Source organism: Artemia franciscana, chromosome 9 (assembly GCF_032884065.1).
Source record: "Artemia franciscana chromosome 9, ASM3288406v1, whole genome shotgun sequence".
NCBI classification, from domain to species: domain Eukaryota; kingdom Metazoa; phylum Arthropoda; class Branchiopoda; order Anostraca; family Artemiidae; genus Artemia; species Artemia franciscana.
Genome location: NC_088871.1, coordinates 23,646,544 through 23,665,992, shown reverse-complemented (window position 1 = coordinate 23,665,992; position 19,449 = coordinate 23,646,544). Strand labels below are relative to the sequence as shown.

General features: G+C 31.0%; 1 protein-coding gene across 4 annotated transcripts in view; it reads left to right on the top strand.

Moving 5' to 3' along the window:
* Positions 1-1,065: 1,065 nt before the first annotated feature.
* LOC136031163 (kinesin-like protein KIF28P) overlaps positions 1,066-19,449 on the top strand; it is a 154,942-nt gene continuing 136,558 nt past the window's right edge. For all 4 annotated transcript variants that reach the window (XM_065710502.1, XM_065710501.1, XM_065710503.1 and 1 more), the window contains exon 1: positions 1,066-2,752. In XM_065710502.1, the coding sequence (XP_065566574.1) occupies positions 2,459-2,752 (294 nt within the window). In that variant the 5' untranslated portion in view covers positions 1,066-2,458. The remainder of the gene's footprint in view (positions 2,753-19,449) is intronic.

Sequence of the window (19,449 nt, the reverse complement as noted above, 5' to 3'; positions counted from 1 at the left end):
TTTTTTGCAGTTTTTTTTGTAACATACTTACTGTTAGACTCTACTTTCTTTTATCTCATGCCCCCTAGTTTTTTTTTTAACATTAGGTCCTAGCCTTTTAGCAATTATTCGCACTAGTTCTTTGACCACTTAGCCCAGGAGCTTACGAATGTAAGTTTCAAACTCATCAAAATAGAAGTTTTTAACACTTTTTTTTGCACTATTTTCTGGCAAAGAAATACTTTTCCTTTTTGTCTTTTTTCTATGTAACTGGGACCCCCCCGGGCCAAAACACCCAAGAATAAAAGTTTCAAGCCAATTAGAATGTTTGATCCGTTCTATGGTTAAAGTTTCTTTGGTCCATTTGACCCATGGAATTACAAGTCTAAGTTTCAAAACATTTAGTTACAAAATAAATTCTTGGCTTTTTTGGACGCACTAGCACCTTTTCTCTTCCAAGGAGCATTGGAGGTCCCATGAAACGATCTTCAAAGGCTTAGGCTGCTCGTAACAGCCAAGAAACTATTTGGCAGCTAGAAATATACGTTTCAGTTTGACTTAGTAACCTGCTAAATGGCTTAGGCCCTTACTTCTACACATAGTTGGTTGGGGAAAAACAATGCTTGGGAGAGACACTTCGCTCTTGGCTCTCACAGGTTGGGTTTCCTTTTAGTTTTGCCTAAATTTCTGACTTTTTTGTACTTTTGTATCGCAATTTGAAAATTTTTAAGCAAATTATGAAATCTCAACACTTTTACTGGATTTCTATATTTTCTGCTGGCACATACAATAGAAGATTTCGAACATTAGAATGATTTACCAACTTTGTTGGTTATGCTGCTTTGTTCATGCAATGAGGTAGCTTGAAGTACACTAATAACCGTGCTTGACTATTCTACACTCCAGCTTTCCAGCTTATTCCATCTTTCACCTCATAATAGTAAATAATAATTTCGAAAATACTTAAAAACTTACTTTATGTCAAAATTTATCACACAATTTGTGAATTACGCGCTTATTGTGTTCTGGTTTTGGAATCTAACATTTCACTATTACCCATATAAGCATCAAGATCACAAAATCTTGCATAAAAACTATAATGGAAACTGGAAGGTTTTGTGAATAATATACGCTACGCATAGCTATACACATATACCTTACGGCAATAAAGCTTTCCTTTGGAAACATTGGATCACTGAGCTTTACATCTCAACCGCCTGCAGGCTTCGGGTTGTCGTGATTTGAGAAGTCTCAGATTTTTGAAACTTTTAAGGTTGCTGAGTACACTAACCAAAATCAATCATGTGATCTTAGATTTCGTGGGGGGGAGTCTTGTCAACTGTAACAATGCACCTAATATTTGAAAAGCAGACCTAGTTGCTTTAATTCTGAAGGTAGGCAGGCTCAAGGGTTGCATAGGCTTCGGATTAATCATCCCATTTTTTCTTTTACCCAAGATACTTACCCATAAAATGTGAAAATTGCGAAAAGACATACACCTCTTATACACCTAAGTCCACAATTCTAGTTTCCAAGATACTTGCAGTATACAGTTCAAGTAAATTCGAGATATCAAACATTCTTAGCTTCCTACTAAAAGTTGGAGATAGGGATGGTACTGCAAATAGCAGATACCTGCTTTATGCTCCTAACCATGCAGGTTTGAAATCCTTGTGCAAATTCAGTTCAGAAGCGTGCCACACGCGTATCTTTTTACTGAAAAATCGACGTTGGAGGGAAATTTTGGAAGAACCAAGGACCCACTTTGGTCCTCAACTCATAAACATTAAGAAGTATTTAAAGATTTTGGCTTAAACGAAATCTTGCTATAAACGTTGGCAGTGGGGTAGGACTAGGCGTAGGATATCATTTGTGCGCTAAGCTAGGATTTAGCTAGTTTTTGCACCGAGTCTAGGGTTTAGCTATTTTTCGCACTGATTCAGGCCGTCACTCGTTTTGACATAGAGTTCGGATACGGCTCATTTTCTTACTACATCATCGACATTACACAGCCTTGATCTTGCAACTGATCAAGGTTCTGCTAACATAAATAGTGAGATTTATAACCTGAATTAAATTATTTTTTGTAGTTTCTTAGGCAACCTTCGTGGTCACATCTAAAAGACTTGTATTCTATGACCCACATTTCAAGCTAGATACGTGAATTGACATAAAAGTCAAAATAGGCATGGGAACATGAAAATATGGGGAATATATGTGGATATGAAAATAGCTGGAAATATGAAAATAGTTGCCTAAACTTAAAATCATGGAATTCGTTGGGGATATGATTCTTTGATTCTCAGTTAGGGAGGAATCTCAACCCCCCTCTATGTGTAGTCAGTTCACTGCGAAATTTTGAACTAAATTGCCCCTTTGGCTGTTTTATCATAATTTCTTTTTTATTACTTTACATTGAGAGTTCGACTTAAACCTTTTCAAAATAAAGTTAAAATTGAGAACAACAGCTTAACAATAGATGATACTGCTAAAGTACGTTAAAATAAATTTATATGTTATTATTTGTTCATTCCCTAATTTTTCCTTGACAATTTTCTTGATTTACAACAAGAAAGAATCTTCACAAAAAACAAAAAACATAGTATCGATAGATGGCAATGTCGTATCAGTTACGAATCCCTCCGATGATTCTGACGTTAAAAGGTATACCTTCGACTTTGCTTACTGGTCCTGTGACGGATTTCAACCTTCTCAAAATGGAGTCTTCATTGCCGACGAAAAGCATCCAAATTCAAGGAACTTTGTTGGTCAGGTATTGCTCTTTTATTTCCTTTTTCAATTAATGTGAATGACATTAGCATCTTATTAGTCTAACCATAATGGGAATCTATAGCATAAATTTGTTTACAATTTACGTTTTTGAATCTTACTTAAGCCCAAAGCGATTTTTCTTTCAGGAAGGCAGAAAGAGTTGCATTTTAATATGTTTTGATGTAATGTCTCAAATATACTCACTAGTGATATTATCCATCATCTTTGGAATTCTAAGATCCAGTATCTTACTGGAAAGACAAAATCAACCCCGCGCAAAGTACGATGTTCTCTTAAGAGTGGAAATTTTGATAAGTAGCCTGCAGAAAATAAAATACTATTTAATAAAATTCTCGATAGTCTTTCTCTTGTCGTGATATTGATGATTTTTTGTGTGTAAATGCAATTATCTAAATTAACTCAAGCAGCTTAGTATAATTAAGTAACGAGTTTATAATTAAGTAACGAGTTTAAAATTTTACAAATCAGAGACAATGCTTTAGCGTTACGTATAGTAAAGAATATAAGGCTTAAATGTTTTGCGTTTTATTTTTTCCCTAAAGGCACCTCATATGGAAAGGGTGGCCGTATAAACTTCGAAGTGGTCTCATTCAATAGGAAAGAAGAAGCTATAGTACCTTTTTTTAAGAGTAAAAAGTGATCAGAGGGCAGCAAGTTCCCCCCACACCCTCTTTCCCCCAGTTGTATCCGATCAAAGCTTTGAAATATCGATTTTTCTCAAAATAGTCTACAGATCGTATAACAATGCCTTCAGGGTTGACATACCCCCCCTCCCCCTCAGAACCTGGGGGAAAGGGTCGTAAGTTGTGCGTGGGGGTATAAGGTTCTCATGGAAGGGGTGGTCTTATAATTTGTGGAGAAGGCTCAACAGATTGGAAATTGAAGGCTGTAGTACCCTTTTTAAGACCCAAAAGGAATCGGAGGGCAAAAATCCTCCAGACTCTTTTTTATCAAATGTATCTGATCCTAACTTAGAGATTGCCATTTTGTTCAAAATTGTCCAAGATCATATAACAATGCCTTTGGGGTTGACACAACCCCAGAGCCCAATGTGCAAGGGCTGTAAGCTATATTTTGGGGACAGATAAGCTTTTTATTGAAGGAGTGGTCGTTTCAAATTTGGAGAAGGCTTATTCGATTGGAAATAAAAAGTTCTAGTTCCCTTTTTAAGAGTAAAAAGTGATCAGAGGGCAACTAGCCCCCCTCTCACGCCCTCTTTTTACCAAATGCACCCGGTCGAAATTTTGAAATAGCAGTTTTCTTCGAAATAGTCCAAAAATAACATAACTATGCCTCCGGGATTGACTTAGCTTCCCAGAGCTGAGGGGGGAGGGTTATAAGTTATGTACCGGCGGCATATAAGGTTTTATGGGAGAGGTGGCCATATGAACTTTGGAGGAGGCTCATTTGATAGTAAATTTAAAGTTCTAGTTCCCTTTTTAAGAGTCAAAATTGATGTTAGGGCAACTATTCCCCACACCCTGTTTTCCGCGAATGCATCTAATCAATGTTTTGAGATAACCATTTCATTCAACCTAAAGATCATACAACAATGCCTCCTGGATTGCCACAAGCCCCAGAACCCAAGAGGCAAGGGTTTCAATTTATGCCAAGGTTTTATTTATTTATTAAGGTTTTAATTTATGCCAAACCCTATACAAGGTTTTTATGGATGAGGTGATAGTGTAAACTTTGGAGGAGGCTTATTCTGTTGGAAATTAAAAGTTCTTGTTTATTTAATAAGAGTCAAAAGTGACCGGAGTACCACTAACCCCCCCCCCCCTCACACACACTCACACCCTTTTTTCAGCAAGTGCATCTGATTGAAATTTTCAGGTATCTATTTTGTTAAAAATAGTCCAAATATCGTAAAACATTAGCTCCAGAGTCGACGAAGCTCCCAAAGTTCGAAGGCTGTGAGAGGCTATCCTTTAGGGACAGACTAGGTTTGTATGGAATGGGTGGTTGTATAAACTTTGGAGGAGGCTAATTTGATTGGAAACTGAAAGTTTTAGTTCACTTATTAAGAGTCAAACGTGGTTAGAAGGATATTAGCCCCCCTACTCCCCCCACGTCATATATTCCTCAAATGCATCCGATCAAAGTTTTTGCATTGCCATCTTGTTCAAAATAGTCCATAGATCATATAACATTGCCTTTAGGGTTAACACAACACCCCAGAACCTGGGGGCAAGGGTTGTAATTTATGCCCGGGCACAAGTGAGGTTCTTATGGAAGGGATGGTTGTATATACTTTAAAGGAGGCTCTTTTGATTGAAAATTGATATTTCTAGTTGGATTTTTAAGAGCCGGAACTGATCAGAGGGCAATTAGCCACCTCCAAGCCCTCTTTTTGCCAAATGTACCCGGTGGAAATTTTGAGATAACCATTTTGTTCAAAATAGTCCAAAGATCATTTAACTTTGCCTTCGGGTTTGACACTTCGCCCATAAAGCAGGGGGATATTGAGGCATTTTTTTATAAGGTATTTCCTGGGGAATATGAGGTTACTATGGAAGGGCTTGCCAAATAAACTTTAGAGGGGGCTCATTTGGCTATAGATTGAGAGTTATGGTACCTTTCTTAAGAGTTGAAACAGATTGGAGGTCAACAGGCCCCTCACGCCCTTTTTATTCGAAAATGCATTCCAAAATGACTGAGACAGTCATTTTCTTCAAAATAGTCAAAATATCATGTAACTATGCCTACAGGATTGTGATTGAAACGACCCCCAGATCCCAAGACCAAGGGTATAAGATTGAAATTTGTAGTTTCTTTTTCAGAGTCAAAAGTGATCAGGGACATCAAAATTTTAACATGGCCCTCTTGCTCAAAATAATCGAAAGAGAATATGTCAATGCCTTTAGGGTTGACATAATCTGCGGAATCCGGGGGTAAGGGTAGCAATTTATGCCCCGAGGCATATAAGATTCTTATGGAAGGAATGTTTGTACAAACTTCAGAGGAGGGTCATTTGATTGGACATTTAAAGTTCTAGTTTGCTTTTTAAGGTTCAAAAGTGATCAGAGGGCAAATAGCTCCACGACGCTCTTTTTCAACCAAATGTATCACACAGCCAACGAAGCAAGACTTTTAGATTACTTAATATCTTCATTTTTAAATTCCACCTTTACTTCAACCTTCCTTCCTTTCTCTTTGAAATACTTCATCAGGATCTTTTTCAAGCATATTTAATATAAAATTTTTGAAATTGTCTAAGCGTTCAGATAACTTCATGAAATCCTTTGAGTATACCAATAAAGTTAAAAAATTAACTGCATCTGCCCCATTTTTTGGGTTTGCAACATTTCCAATTCTTCTATTTTCTGCGTAAATATCTTCTTTTGTTACTTTTAGGCAATATATTGTCAGGTGATTGATAAATTTTAGTTAATCTTAAAATATCCTCACTTAAATACTGATTTGTACGAATTTGTTGGTTAAAAGCTTCACCCTTGAAATTGCTTAAAATAATTTTCACATTTTTTAAATTCATAGTATCTTTCTCTGATTTTGGATCACCTAGATTAGTTAATCGTTTCAATTGTAAATCAATATGACCATCATCATCCAGTAATCTGCTTTTGTTACTTGCATAATTCCGATATTTACTTATTAAGCTTCCAAACTTGTTCATTCAGTACACGCAAATTTTATTAAGCGAGTATCCAAGTTCTTTCTGTACTTTTAAGATCCGTCATTTGTTTCCAAATCAGTGAGTATAAATCCATGATTCTTTGTTGCATCATAAAGCAGTTGATAAATTTGTCTTTTTTCAAGTCAGATGCATGGTTTTGTCTGATATATTAATTTTTTTTGGATTAAAACACTTGAAAAATGCAAAATAGTTACAGTTTAATGGTATAACTTTAGATGTATCAAAATAGCTCTGAGAAATATGGATAATTGATTTATTTCGTTTTACCTCTCGCAAATAAATCTTCAATTTTTTTTGAATTTTCTGTTTCAAAATCATCAAATGTAACCAAATTTTGGTCCTGGGAGCTAGGTCATCTACATCAGTGATATTAATTTTTTAATTACTTGCAAAAATAAGATCTATTTCAGTTTTGTGTTCCAAGACATTCGTGTTAATCTTTAAATCTTTACATTTATATTCTTGAAGATGTTTAGCATACAGATAGATTTTTTAAAAGAGTAGGTAATCATAAATCAAGTTCAAGAGTAAATTGGTTTTACCACATCCAGAGTTACCACAAATCAATATTTGAAACGGCCATTGAGGTGCCTGGAAATGTTTATTTATAAGACCATCTTTATATTTCCAAGATTCATATAACTTAATAGGTGCTTTTTCATCCATTTACTTGGTAAATATTTTTCAAGTTCAACTATTGAAGCTTATAACCTTAAAGCTTATAACTTTGAAGTATATAGCTTTGAAGCTCATAGCTATGAAGGTTCTAGCTTTTAAGCTTATAGCTGAACTTCATGTATTATTGTTTATAAAATCAAGGGATTAAATCTCCAGGATACCGTGTTTACTTTATTTTTCAAAACCTTTCTTTTGATGTCATTAGGATCTACAGCCTTTTAATTTTGTTTTTCTAAAAACATTCCTTGTTTGTGTGCTCTACAGAGTTTCTGATAAGCTTTCCATTTTTCCGAATAAGACATCTTTATAATTTGGTAATATTATTTTATCTTCAACGATATTCGATTTTGACACCTTTCAATTTTTTCTTTGCTTTGGTTTCATCGTCACCATCTTTTAAATAAGCAAAAAACTGTTGATCATAAACCTACAAACTCGGACATTATTGTTCCAGATAACTCATCCTTCGTCATACCTATCACTTTTTTACTGACTGCAGGGAAGTTACAAGGGTTTTCTTTCTTATAATCTGAAGTATCGAATTTTTCTTGGAGGACAGTTTTAATGTCTTCATAAAATTACTCAGTTCGAATATCATAAATAAAGCTATTCGTACCCATGCAACATAAGTCAATATTTTCACTGTATTTTAGATTCATGCATTCATAATGAAATTCCTAATCAGTAACTTAAATAACTCTAATACAGCAAATCCAATATAAATAGGTTTATCTAGATTTATTTTTGACTTGGCCGTTCTGGCTACTGAGAAATTATCACTAAAGATTATTTCCGATCTAAAGTTATGTTTTTAACTTTTTTGTATTTGTTCATCACTAGTGATTATTCTAATACTAGCTTTTTATCTAACATTTACCATGGTTTTCCCAAACAAGCATTATTCATGAGTTTAAAAAAATCTTTTTGGAAATCATTTGTTCACTTTTGTCATAATTTAGTATTATAATTGATATATTCTTTTCAATAGGGTGACTCAGTAAATGCTAGTATTCTATATACTTTTTTCAATACTTAACCGTGTTTTAAATAAAATTCTAAATTCTTATAATGCAAAACATAATTTATTTATTATTTAAAGTTGTACTTAATTTATATTGAAAGTGTTCAGGAGCTAGTGATACATCTTTAAGTAAATTGTGTAGCTCTCTTGGATATTCTAAACCAACTTCATAAATGGCTCCTATATTATCCTTTTTCATTTCCGACTGAACGTAACCTTTTAATTATTGGTAATAGTCTGAGGTGTTGTTTTCTTTTAGATGGACGGGTATATTAATAGAGGTCAAGTCTTTTTCAGGTAAATGTTGAGACATTGCCCAACAATATAAATGACTAGCCTCTAAGTACATTAAATAATTTGAAGATAGTGTTTGATTAAAGTTTTTCCTATATTTATGATTTGCTTTACCATATCTTTTCATACACTGAGATACACCTCCTCTTATTCCTTTTTCAATAAAGATATCTTCGTCAGAAAATCATGGAATTCTAGCTTTAAAATGATGGAGAAATGCTTCCCATGTTGATCTAGTTTATAACTATTTAAACATACGTTTCTAATATTTTCAAGAACATCTCATAAAAGTAAAACGACACTTTTTAGGTATAATTTAGTGTAGTCTAATAGTGTTTTACATTTAAATACTTTCCAAATATATTTCATTCTTATATATTCTGCTTCAGAAATATTTTTTCCTGTTATTCTAAAATAAAACTTGTCTATTGAAGGTAATATTGTATCATTCATTTTTTCATAGCTCTCGATCTATTCATAGGGATATATTCCTTTCTCTATTATTTCTTTGAATGCTTCAGTATTTTGAAATACATCAGAAGACTACTCAAAATATTTCTCAAACAATTGCAATTTATTTTACATTCACATTTAGTTAAACTTTCAGAAAGCCGATCTAACGATGAAGCCATAAAACGGAGTGAATCTTAAGTAACGCATTTCGTATTGGACTTCAGTAACAATTATTGTTTCATAAAATAATATAAAACTCTCCGCTGAATCAAAAATACCGTTATCAGTTACTATTCTCTAAGAATTAAATACGAGTCATATTTTGAGAGATTACGCGTGACAATAGGAATATGTTTAGGAATTCTGAAGTTTTTATTACATTCTGCATGAGTAAATCCAAGTATATCACCAGTCGTATGGTCGTGATCTAAATGAAAATTATTATCTACAATATCCTTTCCACAAATATGACAGCTCTTCATAGTTGTATCATTCCATTTTTTTCTCTACCTTATTCTTGTGTTTAACCATGAGATCTGTGTCTATTTCCACACTCTTGGGCTATTTCCATACACACTTCTGTTATGGTAGTTACAAAATACCCAGTAATATCTTCACCAAAGCATTCGTACTATTTATTTTGTGTTGTATCAAAAGAAAAACATACTTTAAATCCACAAGAAAATGATTTAAATTGCTCTGCTACTTTAATTGTATTTCAACCTTTCTTTTAATTAAATTCTTCACTATACTATGCAAAATGAGGTATAATACAGTAAAGTACTTTCATTTGTTTAGCTATATTTTTATATTCAATTTTAGATCCTATTTTTAGCTTAATGATGTTAGGATCTTCATATTCATCCTTTTTACAATGTTTTTCAAACTTTCGCTATTGTGCGAAATGTTTTCCACAGAATGTACAAGAATTAGTTTTTGTTTTTTCTTGTGAAACCTGTGATGATAAAAATCTACTTAAATCTTTATTTACAACATAATTTTTATCAAAAATAGACTAAATAAATCACATGTCTAGCTGTTTTCCCATTGATCTCAGTTAAGGAACATAAGCTCTAACCACTTTATTTTCACTTATTTCAAATTAAAAAATCTTAATGTTATATTTGTTTTCAAATCTAAAAATATCTTGAATATCCATTAGAAAATTAGTAATCTCTTTAAAGTCGAATTCATTTTCATAGGTTTTATATTTTGATAGTCTATCTTAACATGTCTGTCGTTTACTGGGTGAAGATAAGTGAGTATTGACCAAAGAAAGCATTTGCTATCATCTTTTACTTACATTAATGCAAGCTTTTTTATTTTTCACAAATTCAGGCAATTCTTTATAAGTATCTCTCACATAATTTGATAATCTCGTCATTCGATAATCAATTCCATCAACTCTCTCAAATTGTAAGCATGATCTGGGTGTATTCTCAATGACTAGCGTGTGTATGTTCCTGTGGTTAATATTTAGATGGCTTTGTTAGATATCACTTTTTTCATTAAAAATCTAGGAGTAGTGATGATAATGAATACCTTCGAGTTCTTCATTATTCTTGTGACAATAAAATATTACACCTGTGGTAAATCTAACTCTTTAAATGTCTCTATCTTTCATTCTATTTCTTAAATCTCTAACAACAGAGTCAAAATGTGGTGTAAAATCAGTTTTATTGTTATTCAGTGAAATGTTAACTGTAAGAGAATTTTTGCAAATCTATTGAATGCTTGGATTATTTTCATGTTCTTCTTCTTTAAACGTATACACTGGGATATCTGGAACTTCTATTTGTTTTACTTACTTATAAATACAATTTATAATCTTTCATGTTCTTCTTCTTTAAACATATACACTGGGATATCTGGAACTTCTATTTGTTTTACTTACTTATAAATACAATTGAAATGTCAATATTCTGTTCTTTTTTGACACTCTGTCTACCAGTTACATCTCAAATGAACTGCCGATTTTTATCAACATCCTTTTTATTGACTTCTATTTGATTATTAAATAATTTTTTACTTTATTCTTCACTTCATTATAGTTTCCAGCACTTGAAATCTGTTTTGATTTAACTTTTTTTTAGTTCGGTAATATCTTTATTTCGTACACTACTAATTTTAAATTTTAAATTTGAAATAATTTTATTCTTTTATTTCATTTCGTTTTTTAATTTTACTTTTAGTTCAGGTTCAATATTATAGTAATACTACTTTTTGTCTTTTTCTTTTTTTACATTTTGTGACCATTGAATATACCAATCGGATGTTGATATGATTATTAAGATGATCATTGATGGTATTGAATATTTTAAATTTTGCCAATAGTCTTTAAGTAATAGAATCCGGGGGTAAGGGTAGCAATTTATGCCCCGAGGCATATAAGATTCTTATGGAAGGAATGTTTGTACAAACTTCAGAGGAGGGTCATTTGATTGGACATTTAAAGTTCTAGTTTGCTTTTTAAGGTTCAAAAGTGATCAGAGGGCAAATAGCTCCACGACGCTCTTTTTCAACCAAATGTATCACACAGCCAACGAAGCAAGACTTTTAGATTACTTAATATCTTCATTTTTAAATTCCACCTTTACTTCAACCTTCCTTCCATTCTCTTTGAAATACTTCATCAGGATCTTTTTCAAGCATATTTAATATAAAATTTTTGAAATTGTCTAAGCGTTCAGATAACTTCATGAAATCCTTTGAGTATACCAATAAAGTTAAAAAATTAACTGCATCTGCCCCATTTTGGGTTTGCAACATTTCCAATTCTTTTATTTTCTGCGTAAATATCTTCTTTTGTTACTTTTAGGCAATATATTGTCAGGTGATTGATAAATTTTAGTTAATCTTAAAATATCCTCACTTAAATACTGATTTGTACGAATTTGTTGGTTAAAAGCTTCACCCTTGAAATTGCTTAAAATAATTTTCACATTTTTTAAATTCATAGTATCTTTCTCTGATTTTGGATCACCTAGATTAGTTAATCGTTTCAATTGTAAATCAATATGACCATCATCATCCAGTAATCTGCTTTTGTTACTTGCATAATTCCGATATTTACTTACTAAGCTTCCAAACTTGTTCATTCAGTACACGCAAATTTTATTAAGCGAGTATCCAAGTTCTTTCTGTACTTTTGAGATCCGTCATTTGTTTCCAAATCAGTGAGTATAAATCCATGATTCTTTGTTGCATCATAAAGCAGTTGATAAATTTGTCTTTTTTCAAGTCAGATGCATGGTTTTGTCTGATATATTAATTTGTTTTGGATTAAAACACTTGAAAAATGCAAAATAGTTACAGTTTAATGGTATAACTTTAGATGTATCAAAATAGCTCTGAGAAATATGGATAATTGATTTATTTCGTTTTACCTCTCGCAAATAAATCTTCAATTTTTTTTGAATTTTCTGTTTCAAAATCATCAAATGTAACCAAATTTTGGTCCTGGGAGCTAGGTCATCTACATCAGTGATATTAATTTTATAATTACTTGCAAAAATAAGATCTATTTCAGTTTTGTGTTCCAAGACATTCGTGTTAATCTTTAAATCTTTACATTTATATTCTTGAAGATGTTTAGCATACAGATAGATTTTTTAAAAGAGTAGGTAATCATAAATCAAGTTCAAGAGTAAATTGGTTTTACCACATCCAGAGTTACCACAAATCAATATTTGAAACGGCCATTGAGGTGCCTGGAAATGTTTATTTATAAGACCATCTTTATATTTCCAAGATTCATATAACTTAATAGGTGCTTTTTCATCCATTTACTTGGTAAATATTTTTCAAGTTCAACTATTGAAGCTTATAACCTTAAAGCTTATAACTTTGAAGTATATAGCTTTGAAGCTCATAGCTATGAAGGTTCTAGCTTTTAAGCTTATAGCTGAACTTCATGTATTATTGTTTATAAAATCAAGGGATTAAATCTCCAGGGTACCGTGTTTACTTTATTTTTCAAAACCTTTCTTTTGATGTCATTAGGATCTACAGCCTTTTAATTTTGTTTTTCTAAAAACATTCCTTGTTTGTGTGCTCTACAGAGTTTCTGATAAGCTTTCCATTTTTCCGAATAAGACATCTTTATAATTTGGTAATATTATTTTATCTTCAACGATATTCGTTTTGACACCTTTCAATTTTTTCTTTGCTTTGGTTTCATCGTCACCATCTTTTAAATAAGCATAAACTTTTGATCATAAACCTACAAACTCGGACATTATTGTTCCAGATAACTCATCCTTCATCATACCTATCACTTTTTTACTGACTGCAGGGAAGTTACAAGGGTTTTCTTTTTTATAATCTGAAGTATCGAATTTTTCTTGGAGGACAGTTTTAATGTCTTCATAAAGTTACTCAGTTCGAATATCATAAATAAAGCTATTCGTACCCATGCAACATAAGTCAATATTTTCACTGTATTTTAGATTCATGCATTCATAATGAAATTCCTAACCAGTAACTTAAATAACTCTAATACAGCAAATCCAATATAAATAGGTTTATCTAGATTTATTTTTGACTTGGCCGTTCTGGCTACTGAGAAATTATCACTAAAGATTATTTCCGATCTAAAGTTATGTTTTTTAACTTTTTTGTATTTGTTCATCACTAGTGATTATTCTAATACTAGCTTTTTATCTAACATTTACCATAGTTTTCCCAAACAAGCATTATTCATGAGTTTAAAAAAATCTTTTTGGAAATCATTTGTTCACTTTTGTCATAATTTAGTATTATAATTGATATATTCTTTTCAATAGGGTGACTCAGTAAATGCTAGTATTCTATATACTTTTTTCAATACTTAACCGTGTTTTAAATAAAATTCTAAATTCTTATAATGCAAAACATAATTTATTTATTATTTAAAGTTGTACTTAATTTATATTGAAAGTGTTCAGGAGCTAGTGATACATCTTTAAGTAAATTGTGTAGCTCTCTTGGATATTCTAAACCAACTTCATAAATGGCTCCTATATTATCCTTTTTCATTTCCGACTGAACGTAACCTTTTAATTATTGGTAATAGTCTGAGGTGTTGTTTTCTTTTAGATGGACGGGTATATTAATAGAGGTCAAGTCTTTTTCAGGTAAATGTTGAGACATTGCCCAACAATATAAATGACTAGCCTCTAAGTACATTAAATAATTTGAAGATAGTGTTTGATTAAAGTTTTTCCTATATTTATGATTTGCTTTACCATATCTTTTCATACACTGAGATACACCTCCTCTTTTCCTTTTTCAATAAAGATATCTTCGTCAGAAAATCATAGAATTCTAGCTTTAAAATGATGGAGAAAAGCTTCCCATGTTGATCTAGTTTATAACTATTTAAACATACGTTTCTAATATTTTCAAGAACATCTCATAAAAGTAAAACGACACTTTTTAGGTATAATTTAGTGTAGTCTAATAGTGTTTTACATTTAAATACTTTCCAAATATATTTCATTCTTATATATTCTGCTTCAGAAATATTTTTTCCTGTTATTCTAAAATAAAACTTGTCTATTGAAGGTAATATTGTATCATTCATTTTTTCATAGTTCTCGATCTATTCATAGGGATATATTCCTTTCTCTATTATTTCTTTGAATGCTTCAGTATTTTGAAATACATCAGAAGACTACTCAAAATATTTCTCAAACAATTGCAATTTATTTTACATTCACATTTAGTTAAACTTTCAGAAAGCCGATCTAACGATGAAGCCATAAAACGGAGTGAATCTTAAGTAACGCATTTCGTATTGGACTTCAGTAACAATTATTGTTTCATAAAATAATATAAAACCCTCCGCTGAATCAAAAATACCGTTATCAGTTACTATTCTCTAAGAATTAAATACGAGTCATATTTTGAGAGATTACGCGTGACAATAGGAATATGTTTAGGAATTCTGAAGTTTTTATTACATTCTGCATGAGTAAATCCAAGTATATCACCAGTCGTATGGTCGTGATCTAAATGAAAATTATTATCTACAATATCCTTTCCACAAATATGACAGCTCTTCATAGTTGTATCATTCCATTTTTTTTCTCTACCTTATTCTTGTGTTTAACCATGAGATCTGTGTCTATTTCCACACTCTTGGGCTATTTCCATACACACTTCTGTTATGGTAGTTACAAAATACCCAGTAATATCTTCACCAAAGCATTCGTACTATTTATTTTGTGTTGTATCAAAAGAACAACATACTTTAAATCCACAAGAAAATGATTTAAATTGCTCTGCTACTTTAATTGTATTTCAACCTTTCTTTTAATTAAATTCTTCACTATACGATGCAAAATGAGCTATAATACAGTAAAGTACTTTCATTTGTTTAGCTATATTTTTATATTCAATTTTAGATCCTATTTTTAGCTTAATGATGTTAGGATCTTCATATTCATCCTTTTTACAATGTTTTTCAAACTTTCGCTATTGTGCGAAATGTTTTCCACAGAATGTACAAGAATTAGTTTTTGTTTTTTCTTGTGAAACCTGTGATGATAAAAATCTACTTAAATCTTTATTTACAACATAATTTTTATCAAAAATAGACTAAATAAATCACATGTCTAGCTGTTTTCCCATTGATCTCAGTTAAGGAACATAAGCTCTAACCACTGTATTTTCACTTATTTCAAATTAAAAAATCTTAATGTTATATTTGTTTTCAAATCTAAAAATATCTTGAATATCCATTAGAAAATTAGTAATCTCTTTAAAGTCGAATTCATTTTCATAGGTTTTATATTTTGATAGTCTATCTTAACATGTCTGTCGTTTACTGGGTGAAGATAAGTGAGTATTGACCAAAGAAAGCATTTGCTATCATCTTTTACTTACATTAATGCAAGCTTTTTTATTTTTCACAAATTCAGGCAATTCTTTATAAGTATCTCTCACATAATTTGATAATCTCGTCATTCGATAATCAATTCCATCAACTCTCTCAAATTGTAAGCATGATCTGGGTGTATTCTCAATTACTAGCGTGTGTATGTTCCTGTGGTTAATATTTAGATGGCTTTGTTAGATATCACTTTTTTCATTAAAAATCTAGGAGTAGTGATGATAATGAATACCTTCGAGTTCTTCATTATTCTTGTGACAATAAAATATTACACCTGTTGTAAATCTAACTCTTTAAATGTCTCTATCTTTCATTCTATTTCTTAAATCTCTAACAACAGAGTCAAAAAGTGGTGTAAAATCAGTTTTATTGTTATTCAGTGAAATGTTAACTGTAAGAGAATTTTTGCAAATCTATTGAATGCTTGGATTATTTTCATGTTCTTCTTCTTTAAACATATACACTGGGATATCTGGAACTTCTATTTGTTTTACTTACTTATAAATACAATTTATAATCTTTCATGTTCTTCTTCTTTAAACGTATACACTGGGATATCTGGAACTTCTATTTGTTTTACTTACTTATAAATACAATTGAAATGTCAATATTCTGTTCTTTTTTGACACTCTGTCTACCAGTTACATCTCAAATGAACTGCCGATTTTTATCAACATCCTTTTTATTGACTTATATTTGATTATTAAATAATTTTTTACTTTATTCTTCACTTCATTATAGTTTCCAGCACTTGAAATCTGTTTTGATTTAACTTTTTTTTAGTTCGGTAATATCTTTATTTCGTACACTACTAATTTGAAATTTTAAATTTGAAATAATTTTATTCTTTTATTTCATTTCGTTTTTTAATTTTACTTTTAGTTCAGGTTCAATATTATAGTAATACTACTTTTTGTCTTTTTCTTTTTTTACATTTTGTGACCATTGAATATACCAATCGGATGTTGATATGATTATTAAGATGATAATTGATGGTATTGAATATTTTAAATTTTGCCAATAGTCTTTAAGTAATAGAATCCGGGGGTAAGGGTAGCAATTTATGCCCCGAGGCATATAAGATTCTTATGGAAGGAATGTTTGTACAAACTTCAGAGGAGGGTCATTTGATTGGACATTTAAAGTTCTAGTTTGCTTTTTAAGGTTCAAAAGTGATCAGAGGGCAAATAGCTCCACGACGCTCTTTTTCAACCAAATGTATCACACAGCCAACGAAGCAAGACTTTTAGATTACTTAATATCTTCATTTTTAAATTCCACCTTTACTTCAACCTTCCTTCCATTCTCTTTGAAATACTTCATCAGGATCTTTTTCAAGCATATTTAATATAAAATTTTTGAAATTGTCTAAGCGTTCAGATAACTTCATGAAGTCCTTTGAGTATACCAATAAAGTTAAAAAATTAACTGCATCTGCCCCATTTTTTGGGTTTGCAACATTTCCAATTCTTCTATTTTCTGCGTAAATATCTTCTTTTGTTACTTTTAGGCAATATATTGTCAGGTGATTGATAAATTTTAGTTAATCTTAAAATATCCTCACTTAAATACTGAATTGTACGAATTTGTTGGTTAAAAGCTTCACCCTTGAAATTGCTTAAAATAATTTTCACATTTTTTAAACTCATAGTATCTTTCTCTGATTTTGGATCACCTAGATTAGTTAATCGTTTCAATTGTAAATCAATATGACCATCATCATCCAGTAATCTGCTTTTGTTACTTGCATAATTCCGATATTTACTTACTAAGCTTCCAAACTTGTTCATTCAGTACACGCAAATTTTATTAAGCGAGTATCCAAGTTCTTTCTGTACTTTTGAGATCCGTCATTTGTTTCCAAATCAGTGAGTATAAATCCATGATTCTTTGTTGCATCATAAAGCAGTTGATAAATTTGTCTTTTTTCAAGTCAGATGCATGGTTTTGTCTGATATATCAATTTTTTTTGGATTACAACACTTGAAAAATGCAAAATAGTTACAGTTTAATGGTATAACTTTAGATGTATCAAAATAGCTCTGAGAAATATGGATAATTGATTTATTTCGTTTTACCTCTCGCAAATAAATCTTCAATTTTTTTTGAATTTTCTGTTTCAAAATGATCAAATGTAACCAAATTTTGGTCCTGGGATCTAGGTCATCTACATCAGTGATATTAATTTTATAATTACTTGCAAAAATAAGATCCATGTCAGTTTTGTGTTCCAAGACATTCGTGTTAATCTTTAAATCTTTACATTTATATTCTTGAAGATGTTTAGCTTACAGATAGATTTTTTAAAAGAGTAGGTAATCATAAATCAAGTTCAAGAGTAAATTGGTTTTACCACATCCAGAGTTACCACAAATCAATATTTGAAACGGCCATTGAGGTGCCTGGAAATGTTTATTTATAAGACCATCTTTATATTTCCAAGATTCATATAACTTAATAGGTGCTTTTTCATCCATTTACTTGGTAAATATTTTTCAAGTTCAACTATTGAAGCTTATAACCTTAAAGCTTATAACTTTGAAGTATATAGCTTTGAAGCTCATAGCTATGAAGGTTCTAGCTTTTAAGCTTATAGCTGAACTTCATGTATTATTGTTTATAAAATCAAGGGATTAAATCTCCAGGGTACCGTGTTTACTTTATTTTTCAAAACCTTTCTTTTGATGTCATTAGGATCTACAGCCTTTTAATTTTGAGTTTCTGATAAGCTTTCCATTTTTCCGAATAAGACATCTTTATAATTTGGTAATATTATTTTATCTTCAACGATATTCGTTTTGACACCTTTCAATTTTTTCTTTGCTTTGGTTTCATCGTCACCATCTTTTAAATAAGCATAAACTTTTGATCATAAACCTACAAACTCGGACATTATTGTTCCAGATAACTCATCCTTCGTCATACCTATCACTTTTTTACTGACTGCAGGGAAGTTACAAGGGTTTTCTTTCTTATAATCTGAAGTATCGAATTTTTCTTGGAGGACAGTTTTAATGTCTTCATAAAATTACTCAGTTCGAATATCATAAATAAAGCTATTCGTACCCATGCAACATAAGTCAATATTTTCACTGTATTTTAGATTCATGCATTCATAATGAAATTCATAATCAGTAACTTAAATAACTCTAATACAGCAAATCCAATATAAATAGGTTTATCTAGATTTATTTTTGACTTGGCCGTTCTGGCTACTGAGAAATTATCACTAAAGATTATTTCCGATCTAAAGTTATGTTTTTAACTTTTTTGTATTTGTTCATCACTAGTGATTATTCTAATACTAGCTTTTTATCTAACATTTACCATGGTTTTCCCAAACAAGCATTATTCATGAGTTTAAAAAAATCTTTTTGGAAATCATTTGTTCACTTTTGTCATAATTTAGTATTATAATTGATATATTCTTTTCAATAGGGTGACTCAGTAAATGCTAGTATTCTATATACTTTTTTCAATACTTAACCGTGTTTTAAATAAAATTCTAAATTCTTATAATGCAAAACATAATTTATTTATTATTTAAAGTTGTACTTAATTTATATTGAAAGTGTTCAGGAGCTAGTGATACATCTTTAAGTAAATTGTGTAGCTCTCTTGGATATTCTAAACCAACTTCATAAATGGCTCCTATATTATCCTTTTTCATTTCCGACTGAACGTAACCTTTTAATTATT